The following is a 14,280-nucleotide window of genomic DNA, read 5'->3' on the forward strand; positions in this document are numbered from 1 at the left end:
ATTTTAAGCCTCCAATTGCCTGCAACTCATAGAGCTCAATACTCTGCACTTGTAAAAGCAAGATCTTTACATCCTTTCTTCATTAAACATTAACAAAACAAGCCTTCATTAAATGCATTTTCTAAGAAGCAGTCTTATTGTTCTGCCCCAAAACAGCCCTTCTCAGAAGAGGAGTTCCACAGTAATTCCCCACTCTAGAACTTCACCATATGAGAATACACCAGAACCTGTACCCTGTGAGTTCCCAAGGTGATTCCTGATGTCACATCTAATCTCTTTTAGGGCTGTGGAGTTTGTCTTTTTTTGTTTATTTTAGGTGTTCTGTAATGACCTCTAAACCAGTGTCTTTTCCTGACAAAAAAGGACAATTTATATGTTTGTGTTTCAATTTAAAGGACCGATAAAATTAATTGAGAAATTTGTCACATATCAATTGTAGTCACAATGTACAAGTGATAAAGATCCTACAGTTGTTCTCCAGACCTGTTTCCAATCCTACAGGTTCCAATCCTTTTCTTCTTTCCAAAAAATAAGTTTCTTTGGACTAACTGCCATTTTTAAAGACATCTTTGCTTACAGTTTACTTTTACTTCTTACTTTCAACATTTCCAATAAGCTTCTGACCAGAAGCGGATTCAGCAAGAATCCACAACATACATTCCATCAGTATTGCAACCTCCTTGAGGTTAACATCACTGTCGAATTTGCAGTACTTTTTCTGAAACATGAAGTAGGCATGACATACCAGGACAAAAAGGGAGAGAAAACCAATACCACTCTTCTGAATGCCAACCAGCTATCTTTCAGTTCTGCAAAAAAGTTATATTCACCATCCTGAGCTGCTATAAATTCTATCCTTTCTTCAAAGACCAGAAGTCCAGCCCAAATTTCTTAAATAACATAGCAGCAGAAACTGCTTTATGAGCTTGCATGAAGGAGGCCTGAAGGCTTTCATTAACATCCAGTGCACACAAATAAGTCCCAAAGGAATTGGAGCACAGTAGTTATTTCCTGATGCTCTCATGTAATTATACCCATAATATTTGATATAACTACCACACTTCAGTCCCTATAACTCCATAAATGATGAAGCAGAATAGTGTGAACACAGTTCTGCAAAGCAGATACATTTAAACAATTCTCCATTCAAAAAATCCACACTTGTTGGTTGGAGAGGATGAAGCATGCAGATCAACTTCTGATCCTACCAGAAGATTCCTGGATTGCCTTAGGCCAGTGACATATCCCATTATTCATCTGCAAAACATAATTGCACATACATCCTACCCACTTTTGCTTTGAGGAGTTTACATTCTAAGTAGGTAAAATAAATGAGATTATATTAAACAATGTCTGCATTTAAAAGTGCCAAGTGCTGGAGACTTCAAGGCACTTTTCTTACACAGAGAGCTAATTAATCATCAGCTACAGAACATCATTTTCAGTTCAGCAGGGTAGAATAGCAGATCTCTGTGACATTCCTGCTGAAAATGGGAACAAAGCAGGAAATGACAAGAACAGGTACATGTAAAGACACTTCTCATCCAGGAAAAAATTACTGTCTTCTCAGGTGTTTCTCTCCATGCACCTGACAGTGGCACGAGCATTACCATGATGCTTCATGTTTCAGAACTGCTTTTAATGTATTTGTTCAGTAGAACTTTTAAAACACCTGATATCAACTTTCTGAGACACTGCATGGGGAAATTTTATTGCCTGGTTCTGGGGGGGACAAAACAAGAACCATGCACTACAATGTCTTGCAGTAGGAATTTTGTGCTGTCTTTTAGCATTAAAAGATATTTGTGCTAAGGTCTTTTAAGTTTGCCTTAAGACTTCCACCTGCACTGGTATCATGCCTAAGAAGCCAACCTTTAGCTTCAGAATACACGCTTCCCATCTCAAGGCACTTCAAGTTTACAAAAACAGCCAAGTGACTGCTCTAGTATCGTCCAGAACAGGCATGGAAAACTACAATACATGCCTGACACTGAGGTCCTATTCTTAGGTCTCCTATTAGACAGCAGCCTCTTCAAAAGGAGTTGCAGGTTGGGGCAGTCACTGACAGCCAAACAGAAAACTAAACAATAAAACCACTAAACTGCCGAGATTATGTTTATAAAAATGGCAAAATTTCATAATTTACAAATAGAACATTGCAAAATTAAAACTGGCTAATCACATATGTAAAGCAAGTCATGACTCAGATTGATGAAGAAAATCCAGAAAACAGACCAATAAGAGAGGCAGGAAGATATTTACAAGTATTCTGGACTGAAGGTAAGAGATTATGCAGGGAAGGAACCTAACCCTGCGTAGACAGAGCGATAAAATTTCGCCATCCAGGACTGTTCAGTATTATATACTTTTTTCTGTTTCTGCGATTTCATCAAATCCTCCCCACTGCAGACCTTTCAACAACATCTGATTGTATTTTCTAGCATTTCTGAGGGACACTGACTGTTGTAAAGAACATCTGGCCAAGTGTCCATCTCCAAAGCCCTCATTGTGGCTCTCTGACCTCATTCACATACTTCTAACATTCCTATCATTATATTTATTCAACCAAATTCAGTTAAAATACCAATAGATGTCACACATTTTTCCACCTACATATCCAAAATACTTTTCAAACTTTCCCAACAAATCAGGCAGGAGTTCTGCAGAAGACAGCTCCATTTATCCAAGCCTGATTCCTTCCAGAGATTGTCTGCCCAGAGTAAGGTAATGGTCCTGCTGGGGAAAAAAAGCATATCACATATTATAATTCATTTTCAAGCATAACGGATTAAGGTTACAAAGACACTGTCACCACACATTATTGTAATTTACTAACTCTAAGCACTAGATGTTTTGTGTCTTGCATCTTAAAAAGCATTCTCTGTAACACAGATGTCATAGGGTCAAGAGGAATTGGGTATCTTCATTAACTTGCTGAAGTGCTGACTAGCCTAATTCTGGGTATTTTTTGTGTGTGTCTCAACATTTGCTGCTGTTTATGAGACGAAACCTTACCTTCTTGCTAAAGCCTACAGTTCAACTGTACTTGACTTATTACTTGACAGGAGTAAAATACACCGTAGGAGAATTAACTATGTTGTCACTGGCAAGTACTGCAAGGACACAAGTATTTTCCACACACTGGAGAAGTTTAGTAGTTTCATGAAGAATTTGTTTTCAGACATCCCCTCACTCTTCCACTTTAAGTGTTTTTTTTTCCACTTTCGTTGTTGTTGGTTTGGTTTTGAGTATTTTTGGGGTTTTTTGTTTGTTTGTTTTTTTTTTTTATGACAGAGCTGCACAAAGCAGGCGGCTGACCGAGTATCAAATAAATGCCAAGATTCCTTCCCCCTCTGCCCTCCCTTCCCCTTCCTGCAACTTCAGAGGGAGCCGCTGATTAAGTGCCGAGGCAGGGGGGAGGACGGCGGACGGAGGAGAGACGAGACCCGCACATGCACTGCAGAAGGTGGCCCGAGGTTTCGGGCCCAAGAGGAATCCCATTAACACCGCAGACCGCAGCTCAGCTACAGACATGACCCCAGGACGCCTCCTCGAGCAGATAACAACAAAGAAAACAGACGGGAGGAGGTGGCAGCCCTGGAGCCAGTTCCTGCTCCTCCCTTTACTCTTCTCCCAGCCGAAACAGAGACCACAACATAAACCGAGACAGAATGTGCGTTATGGCAAAGCGGGGGACAGAGGCAGCCTTCTCCTTTTCCCCCGGCGGCTGCCGCCAGGAATGCTCTCCGACCGATTCACCCTGGTTTACGGGCGAAAAGTGAAGTTATCGCGCATTTCACACACTTTATTTATGTAAACAAAGTATCCCGCTCGCTGCAGCCGCACCACCTCCTCCACTCCTTAGCCCATGGGTTTTCCTTGAAACAAAACAAAATGTTGTCTCACGCACCCCTCAACGATGTCTCGGCCTAGAAGACGCAGACCCCACAAGCCCCTCTGGTTGTTAAGCTCGACAAGCCAAGCCCAAACAAATCCCCCAAACCGCAGGCTCCCCTTCTCGCTGCATTTCCTCAAAGGCAGAAAACAAACGCAGAGCCGTCATGGGGGCGGGGGGAGGCAGATCGCTGAGCCGCAGCGGGGGACAAGCGCTGCTCTCACCTTGCCTGTACCAGCACCCCCCCGCCTGGATGTCGAGGCTGGAATCTTCTCTCTTGTCCCCGTCCTCTCACAGCTGCTCAGGCCCGCGGCAGCTACACCAACCACCTCTCCTCCTCCCAACCCGTTTTGGGCCAGAGATTATTTATTACGCGGACGGCGCGAGGGGTGGTAAGGGTCGGGTAAAGGAGGAGAAGGAGGAAGAAAAAAGGACTGCCAAGAGCGTACGCACAGAGCCCGTCCAGTCCCTCCCCAGGGCGAGCCCTCACCCTGTCCCGGCTGCGCGAAAACAACCGCCCCCCCCCCCCCTTCCCCCGCGCCTGCGTGCGGGGCCCGCGGACAATGGGGATCGGAGCGCCCGGGGAGACAGCGAAGGGCAGGGGACGGAGGGCCGCATTCTCCCCCCTCCCCGCCACCACCCACCGTCCCGGCCGTCCGACGGGGCCTCCGCATCGCACAGCGCGGCCCGAGCGCAGTTCTGCCCACCCCCCTACAGTGCGGGACACTCACCCGTTCCGCAGCGGGCCCCGGACCCTGCGCTGGGCAGCACCGGCGAGACCCGCCGGTGGGGGGGAGGGAGGGGGGAGAGGCGAGGGGAGAGCGAGAATTGTAGGCAGGAGAGCACTCCGGCGCCGGGCAGCCGCAGGCCGGGGTTCACGGTCGGTTCGGCGGCCGGTGCCCGTGCGAGGGACGGGACGGGACGGGACGGGACGGAGGGGGCGGGGCCCGACAGCTGAGAGGATGTAAACAGAGCGTCACGTGACCCCGCCCCCCGCGCGCGGGGCCGCCGGGCGAGGCGAGGGCGAGCGCTGCGCCGCTCCGCGGCCGGCCCTGATTGGCCGCTCGCCCCCCGCCCGACAGCCAATGGGCGGCCGGCGCTCGCGGCACTCGTCACCAGTCGCTCAGGGGTCGCGTGGGGCCCGCGCGCTGACTCCCCCCCCCCCCCACCTCTCGCGCTCCCCTTCCCGCGCCCCGCCGGCTGGGCAGCGCTGGCAGTCCCGTGTTCCCGGCCCCCTGCTCTCCCGTGGGCCGCCGAGGATGGACAGCAGGACCGTCTATTCTGGTTATTCTGCACCATATTCTCGTGCGGAAGGGCCGAGCCGCGGGGGGAGGAGCGGCAGTGGCGGCGACGGCACCGCGGGTGGAAGCAGGGGTCACGCAGCCGCGCCGGAGGCCCGGATTTAAAAACATGCGCAAGGTGCCCCCGGGCCTGCCCGAAATAGCTCCGCTTTCCCCGGGCCTCCGCGCTTTGTGGCGTCCTCGCCTTTCTCAGGGGATGCGGCGGCTCTGCTGGACCCATCCGTAGGGCCTCTCTCAAGGGGAGCCAGAAAGTTCCCCCCACACCCTGAGAGAAGGGGCTTCGGGCTGTGTTGTCGATGCTCCGAAAGATAGTTTGAAAAACTACAGGAAGTAAGATCATGGGGAAAGCTCAGAGAAGTCGTTAGAAATGTCAGAAAATGTCTGAAGGGGGGCTGTGAAGATGGTAAAAGGTCTAGAGAGGATGTCGCATGAGGAACAGCTGAAGTCGCTTGGCTTGTTCAGTCTGGAGAAGAGACTGGGGGGAGCCTCACAGCAGTCGGCAGCTACCATGGGAAGTGGAGGGGTGGCACTTCGTTTCTTTCTGGTGATCACTGAAGGGCCTTCGGGAAAGGCATGAAGATGTGGAGGTTTCGGTTGGGTATTAGGAAAAGATTCTTCGCCCTGAGGGTTGTTGGGAACGGGGACAGGCTCCCTAGGGAAGTGGTTAGGGTACTAAGTCTGACATAAGTGTTTGGACGACACTGTCGAATCAGCATAGTGTGATTCTTGGTGTGGTCCTTTGCAGGGCCGGGAGTTTGACTTTGGTAATCCTTTTATAACCTTTTCAACTCAGAATATTCTATGGTTCTATGAATTTGGTAAAGGAAGAAGTACTGCGGAATGAAATAGACATAAATAAGTGGATATAAATAAGGGAAGCCTTGGGCCCCGGTGCAGACTTGAAGCCCAAAGTGATGAAGAGTGTTGGGTCATTCTGAGCTGGTCTCAAGTGACATTTCTGAGGCATTTTCTCTGGTTTGGTTATTAAGGAGGAATGATGTGAGGTTTGGAGAGTCGGTGGAAAAAGTAGGCTCAGCTGGTGTTTATGGTAACTAAGAGTTACACAGGTGTCAGGACTTGTAGCAACTTGACTAATCTGTTTTCCTTGTGGAAAGGAATGAGAAATGCCCGAGGTCAGTATCAGAAAAGTGGTGACATTCAAACTTCATGAACACTAAGTTCATATTCACCAAACAATCAGGGAAAAGGTTTAGTATTTAAGGATTTCAGGCTAATAGATATGAAAACCTGAAGATGTAAAGTGGATGTTATAATAAAACTAATTTAGATAACTTGCAGACATTTACAAGGACAATTTAATCTGGAGTGTTGTAAGCACTAAGTGTTTTGTGAAATGCAGCTAAGAGGCATAAAGTTTTGAGCTTTAGCCAAAGTTTGAGTAGCAGTGGAACAGGATTTCTAACTAAAAGTCTTGAGAATTGAAGGACATAAAAGTGTAGCTGGTAGGAAGCCAGGAGTGAGTATTACACTGTTGGGGGACAAGATTAGTTAATACACGGAGCAGACAATGGTTGTAGATAGCAACAACTGCAGTGAAGATAATTGGCAATATAAGGGGGAGAGTTTCTGTTAGGTTGGTACTTATTTCTAAGTCTTCTGTCAGTTGGACTGAGTGATTCAAATAGTGCTACAAATTGCCATCCTATTAGTGATGTAACTGATGGTTCCTTGAATGAGAGAAATAGAAGGGAGAATAAACACATAAATTCAATATTTACATTGAAATATGCCTTACATCAGTGAATGAATAATTTTTGCTGGCTTTGAGTACTGTAAGAGTTGGTACTGGCTTTGTTTCTAGTAAGAATTTTTAGTCACATGTTATAAGTGTATGTTACTGTATATATTCCTGCCTGTTGCATGTGTGAGGGTTTCCTGGTTTTGATTCCTTCTTTATCCATCAAATCCTAGATATTCTTGTGCCTGAGCAGCATGTAGACAAGGTGCATTTAATCAGTACTCAGGACAGAAGTTATGGCCATATTTTTGCTCATTGAGTTTTAAGAGAATTTTAAAGATAGTTTTTTTCCTCTGTAAATTACCATGCTTGAACCGATACTATTTTTTCCATTTGCGAACATGGATGTACAATTAGGAAGGCCATTCTGCCATTTTTTGTAGCTGAAAAGAAGCTTCAGCATTCAGGTCTAGCAGCAAATTCTACTCAAGAATGTATGGTTCTCCAAATCTGTTCTAACTCCTGTCCATCCATTGTCAGAAAATAAGTAAGGTGTGTATTTTCTGATACAGTATGTAACTTCTGCATCTTGATATGAAATATATTTATTGTCACATTATTTTAGATTCGAGATGTGCATCATTTGGGCAACTTTTATTTTCATTTGAATGTAAGTTAATAGTCTCAAAAAAAGCTAAAGCGTTATGTGACAGGCCCATCAAAACTCCATAAGCTTTCTGAGTTCAAAACCCACATTAGCCACTTCTTAACTGAATGAAATTGAAATACTGAAACCCACTTCTTACTTGAAGCACAGTGAGCATCCTTTCAGCCTCATAAAACAATGGGCTAGGCTAAAATTCCCCACAGACTTCATTATTCTGTGCAGGCTTGGAGTTGTTTTATTGTATCTACACATATAAGCATAATTTACTTTTTTGGTATTTTGTCCTGCTGCTTTGTTATTTTTTTCATGATCTAGATAAAGTCTGAACTATGTGGAAAACTCCAGTGAATCTTCATTCTGTGTTTCTGGTGAAGGTTATAACATTCAGTTATTTAACAGATAAGTACTCAAGACTGCCATTTTTTTTGCTAAATTTGAAATTTGCTACCAGGGGTCATTAAGGTTAAGTATTTAGACTTAATTGTTACTATAATGAACAGAAAATTTGATATACACAGCAATTTATAATGAAAACTGTTTCAAATAAAGATAGATACTGAGTAGGCATATTATTAGGCATATTTATTATTTATTTAGGAAAAAGTTGTCCTTTAGACATATTTGCCTTCCTAACAATGGCAATTGTTAGGAAAAAGCTTAAATAGAGTGGTGCAAATTACATTCCCTGAATACAATCCAGTTGGCACAAAGCTAATAAATAATATTTCATTTGCACTACTTATATTTTTTACATAGCTCTAATTAACGAAAACTATTTATATATCATTGCATTTAAGGTACTTTGATTTGAATCAGTTTCAACTGTATGTTCTGTTGTTGAATAAGCATTTTAAAATACTTTTAAATGCTACAGAAAACATATAAAACAAGTATTAAAGTATTTTTATTCAACATTTATTTTTAGACATATGTGCCATTTTCTTAATAAAGCTTAAATCTGTAATATTTTGGTGGAGCTTAAGCTGATACTGTTTAAAATATTTTTTTATGTTCTGCATTACAAACTAATTTATATAAAGTTGTGACAGTATAATGTTTTGTAGGATTCCTTAAGGCTTAGATTATTCCTACCAAATAAAGATCATTTTTACTTCGTTGCTTAGCTGAGGAAAGTCAATGCAAGGATAAGGATATTAGAGACTTTGACTTTAGCTCTATTTGTAATTAGTTATTTCACACTGTGATGCATACATTTGTATGTTGACACAGCTTTTCAGAAAATATTTATAACTCACTGTCATTTTGAAGCAATCCATTTTCTGATTCTACCTTTTTTCTCATTCATTTTGCATATAACTATTTTTTTTCTGTAGTTTCCACAATCTTATTAGATTTTCTTTCCCCAGACAAATTTCATTCTATACTTTTGTTTCATGTTTAATTACAAAGCATTTTAAAATTATATTTGATTTCCTATGTCTATTTTATATACTCTCTCATATTGATAACTTCCTGACAATTAACTTTCATCCACTGAGCTCTGTCTCTGTGTTTTTAATTTTTCTTTTGCTCGCCTTCTTTCTTTTCCTTTATTTTTGATAGATTTTCTTTTCTGGCAGACTTTGACTGGTTGGTTTTACAGGTGTAGAACAAAAAAAGATGTGCTACAGAAGTAGCAGCTTCAGTTTTCAGATGTTGTCGTCTTCTCTCTACAACAGATACCACTTCTGGCAGTTGGATACGATGAGCACATACTTCACACTGTGTCACACATTCCATTGGCATAGCTTGTTTCAGGAAGAGAGCCTGAAATGGAGAAGTGATGCAATGGCTTCCCTTGTCTTGTAGCCTTGGTCTTCCTGCATTACTGTATTATCTTAGAGAGTAAAAGTACTGTGTTCTTGAAAACAACACAAGTAATATAAAGGAAAAAATAATGAAATAACTTCTGGAAGCAGTTTAATTTGTTCTGGGTTTTTTGGCCTACCTTTCATATTTTTAAAATGTTCTATTTTTGCATTCTTTGCTCCCAGATGTTTGAATGTGCCTTCTGTGGCTCTCATCTATATCCCAGCACTCATCCTGCTATTTTCAAAGATTTGTGGTAAGTAATGTTCAAGTTCCCAGGAATGGAACTGGGTCATCCCTCGGAGAGTGCCAAGCCCAAGCTGAGTCCCTCAGGTTGCACGTGCAGGATGAACACATCCTTAGCTAAGCTGTCATGGACTGGTCAGGGTGTAACCTGCAGTCCCCATGAGTGGCCAGACACCAGCCTGGCAAATCATCATCCAGGCTGTTGATGTGGGCCTCTGGAACCAGCAGCTGCACTTCTTTGAGGTGTGGCCTAGCTCTGAAAGCTTTTTAGTCACATTTGTACAAAGTGTTGCTTTCACAGGTGAGACTTGAAAGATTTCACCTGTAAAACTGGTAAGATCCACATATGCAGTGTATAGTGTCTCTGCATCTTTGACCTTGTTAGTCTGCAGTCTGGATAAACAAACGCAATATTACTGTCTTAGATAAAAGTGGTTGTATGCTAATCAAGCTTTAGATCAGAACAACAATTCCCAAAGCTCCAGAGCTAGGTGATTGAGAAGAGTGCCTTTAAAAGGAGTAAATCAACCTTTACCACAGACCTTGTCCATGTGACAGATTCCTTCATTGAGTATTCCCACTGGTCTTTAAGACTTGCCAGTTTTTCTTTGAGATTTGCACATTCTTTCTGCTTTCTAGCCCCCTTCAGAGAGGCAGTTTGTTACTGTAACTTGCTAAGGCATTTTGAGTTTTTAGGGATAGAGATTTTCATTACTATCAATTTTGAAATACACTTTTTGCAATATGAATTGCATTAAGCATCTGAACAATGTTTTTAATGCTGTGCATCATAATCATACTCCTCTGGACAGAGTTATTAATGTATTTATTTGGGATGCCTGTAATCTTATCTGTGCATCCCACCTCTCACAACCCATTTAAGTGGTCACAATTTTTATCAACTTTGTCAAAAGAAATGTAATACAATGGTAGCAAAAGCATCTTCTTTTGATGCCCTGGGTAGGTAGGAATAGCAGTGATAATCTTCAAAAGTGATATGCCTGCATACATTTGGTTAGGAGAGTGCATGGGGCTTTTTTTCCTTGTCATGAAATCCTATGCTAGGGTGGTATTAGTACTCTCAGCCTTGCTGGAGCAGTTTTTGGGAGAGCTTCTGGCAGTGGGCAAAGCATGGCATAAAGCTAGAAGTATTTTACTTGTCAGAACATAAGCTGAGCTCAGTTCAGGTTTTAAGACATTGAAAGCACGTACTAGAAAAAAAATACCGAAACAATGAAACCTGTAGTTTGACTTAAAGATGCAAATGAGTGAATGAAATGGAGAAAGAAATTAAATGGAATCTGTGGCCATAGATACTGGTCATAAGGATGTGTCTCTCATGATCAGCTGTTTGGCCTTCTTCAGATTACTCTTCCAATTTCTTGTGTACGCCTTCCTTTTTTTCTCTGTTAAGAACAAGCTTGAGGTTGTAGCAACAGAAGGGTTCCAGTGACCAGTAGTCACTGCCAAGTGCTTAACCGAATGTTGCTCATAAATATAACAAACTGAACACATCTAGATAATGACTGACATACTACAAAATCTAGTCACACAATAAAATCTTAAAAAATCTTTCAGAATTTGGTACTAAGGCAAGTGTCAGTTATGTAGATTTCATGTATATTACTTTTTATTTTTTCTGTGATCGGTGATGGAAGAAGAAATGTCTTCCTTCAGTATTTCTGCTTTAAACCATTTGTAACTTGTCTCAGAGGTATATTAGGATACAAAATGAATATGTAAGCAGAAAGTGTCATATATTATCACTTCTGTCCTCCTTATCGATTGTAAACTGCAAGCACGAGACATTCTCCATGGAAATATGTTGATTTGTCTCTAGATGTAGCTGACAGTGAGTCAACAACATACTCTTTATGTCATCCTTTTCTTAAATCAATAGGGTGTTTTTCTAAATTTATAACATCCTTTTTTTAGAAGGAACACAGTCCTTCAAACCAAGAAAAATTATATTCCACCATGGTTAATACTTTAAAGACAGTCTCTGAGCTTCCCTTGGATGAGTCATATTTAAAGGAAGTTGCTGTATTTATAGCAAATAAACAGCAGAAACACTATTCTGAAAATAATGTTTTCACTTTATTTTTGCCTGATTTTGTTAATCAAATATGGAACAATATGTAATTTAATTTGTATGAATTAAAATTTTACTTGTGGAGCCTCTCTTCTGTATTTGGGCTGATAATACCCTGAGGTGTATTAGTATACACAGTGTACACTAGTCCTGTTGCTGATAGTCAGCTGGTCTACGTTCTATAATTTCAGAGGCTTTTAAGATCAACTGATTACCAGATACCAAATAGTCTCCAAGTACTCTTTCTTACATGCAATCTTTGAGTAGGAAAGATGATGAAAGCTATCTGCATCTTGTAAATGTGTCAAAAAATGCTTCTAGTTCCATTTCTAACACATTTAATATTTTGGCAAAGTGAGAAGGTTATGTTTATATATTTTTTTTCTCTCTAAGCGAATTTAAATCTCTTAATCAGTAGGATTGAGTTGTTCGAGACAAACTTATTCTTCTTTTTTTATTGTATGAAAGCATCCTTTCATACAATACAAGAGACATACATACAACAGACTACCAGAAAGACAAGGAAAAAGTAATTTATATTATAAATACTAAAAATATATTCATATTATTGAAGTTCAAATTATATAATATCCTATAGTTTAAATATTTTTTCTGAGACATTGACAAATATTACATTATGCCCCACAGGCTTGCCAAAGGATTTGTGCTTAAGATGCAGCATACAGGTTGCTCTTGAAAAAACAGTGTTCTAACAGAGCAGTCTTTTCGTTTAGCCTCCTCCAAACTCCTGATGCTTTAAAAAAAAAATATAATTGATATTTTTCTCCAAATTTGTCAGAGGTTTAGCACCTTTTTTTTTTTTTTTTTTTTGCTTGTTTTTGCCTTTTTGATGATGCAATTGGCTATTACTGGGTCTTTGATATATGTGCAGATGGCAAGGGCACTAAAAGTGAAACTTCATAACTGTGTCTGAGGAGCACATTATTTATTAAGTCAGATGCAACTTCATTGTTAGGAGAGCTGCTAAGTGTCTCTAGAGCAGATCTGTTCCAAGCAGAACCACAGGCTTAGTTTTACAGTAAAAGGAATTAAATGCACTGGATATTCTCCCATTTTATCCTCTGGCTGTTGGACCAATTGTGAGAAAGGCAAGATATTTTGAGATGTTAGCTAGGTAAGATACCACCACTGAAATAAATTAATTGACTATGGCTATGTGGAACAATATGCATTTCTCTTTTTGGCTACGTGAGTCTCTCTGGCCATTGCTCCAGCCTTTTCCCCTAGCACTAATGGCAAGATCTTTTCTGCCTTTAGCTGTTCTCATACAAAGGCATATATATTGAATCACAGCTAGACTCTTTGTTGTGGGCAGTGGGACCTTCATCTAAAGTTTATTAAAGAAGTCCTTCTGTTGAGTCACAGGATGCAGAAAGAACCCTTTTGCTCTCCAGACCCCTTAGAGAGGAGCCTGAGTGTGATTGGATCCAGTCTTAGTCCCAGATTTGTCAATAGTTTGTCTAAAGGACATAATATGTGTAATTGAGCTTTGTCCTGCAATATTAAGGATGACAAACTAGATATATTTATATAAATATGTATGGTTTATTATGATAACAATTACACAAAAAGATTTAGTCAGAATTATTTACTAGACAGTGCAGAAGCTATAGCAACTATTATAATATAATGCATTATAAAACAATGTTGAAGCAATTATATTAAAGCACGTGTATTAAAGCTAGCAGAAACAATTATTAAGTAGAGATTAATGTTACTCACCCACACCAATGACTGTGGGCAAATCTGTTTTGCTAAGAAGTAAACTTGAAGGACATCTCCACTCATGGGAGGAACCTCCACACATATACTTCAAGAAGGCATGTGTTAGAAGACTCTCCTGCTAAAATTCAGGACTGGGCTTTTATACTATAGAGTGACTGGGTGTCTGTCAGTCTTCAGGTCGGCTGTGTCAGTTCAGTAGCTTTAGATAACTTGTTGGTAGTATCACTTGTTTATTCCATTATCTGGGTTCTTTAAAGTCCTACCACATCTTCATCTCACTGTCAGAATGCTTAATTTTGGGATTGATGATTCAGACTGGTTTCAGCTTTATTCAACACCAAAAGCAGTGTGATGCCCCCTTCTTTATTTACCACCGGTAGCTTTGCAAATAGGGCATTGTTCAAGTTGTTGTAGCCCCTTCCAGGCAGAGCATCCTGCAAGTGCATTTGCACATTGGAGGAAGAGTTACTAGTGCATTTTGGAAAGGAGTGGCTAAAGTGGAAGAAGAATGCAAGATACTGAAGGCAAATCATGTAACTGAGTATGCTCATAGTGAGTGGTAGATTTGAGCTGTTCCATGCACAGCTGTTTGCATGATATGCTGAATACTTTCAGGGGCCTCACTTTTAGGAGAGATTCATTTTGACAGGAACAGTGGCCACTGGGTACCAGTCAGCAGCAAGAAAAGGACTCCAAAGCTAAAGGGGAGCAAAGAGCTGAGAGCAGCAGGATGAGTAGTGCTCTCATTGCCAGGGCACAGTTCGGTTACGCTTGAGCTGGATGAGCAAAGGAGAGTGGTAATAGCAACAGTTTATGGAGAGATCA

General features: G+C 41.4%; 1 protein-coding gene and 1 long non-coding RNA gene across 6 annotated transcripts in view; one reads left to right on the top strand and one right to left on the bottom strand.

The window, feature by feature from the left end:
* Positions 1–5,416, bottom strand: part of PCMTD1 (protein-L-isoaspartate (D-aspartate) O-methyltransferase domain containing 1) — a 41,369-nt gene extending 35,953 nt beyond the window's left edge. The window contains exons 1-2 of one of the 5 annotated variants that reach the window (XM_058833764.1): positions 4,627–5,416; positions 2,614–2,733 (exon numbers count right to left, since the gene is read on the bottom strand). In XM_058833764.1, coding sequence (XP_058689747.1) covers positions 2,648–2,733; positions 4,627–5,416 — 876 coding nt within the window. In that variant the 3' untranslated portion in view covers positions 2,614–2,647. Of the gene's footprint in view, positions 1–2,613; positions 2,737–4,119; positions 4,390–4,626 lie in introns of those variants that run through there. The other 4 variants (XM_058833763.1, XM_058833760.1, XM_058833761.1 and 1 more) reach the window with 4 other exon arrangements.
* LOC131576754 (uncharacterized) lies at positions 5,389–9,631 on the top strand. Its single transcript, XR_009277062.1, has 3 exons — positions 5,389–5,526; positions 7,313–7,447; positions 9,557–9,631. It is a non-coding gene; the product is annotated as an uncharacterized LOC131576754 (long non-coding RNA).
* The last annotated feature ends 4,649 nt before the right edge of the window (positions 9,632–14,280 follow it).

Source organism: Poecile atricapillus, chromosome 2 (assembly GCF_030490865.1).
Source record: "Poecile atricapillus isolate bPoeAtr1 chromosome 2, bPoeAtr1.hap1, whole genome shotgun sequence".
NCBI classification, from domain to species: Eukaryota; Metazoa; Chordata; class Aves; order Passeriformes; family Paridae; genus Poecile; species Poecile atricapillus.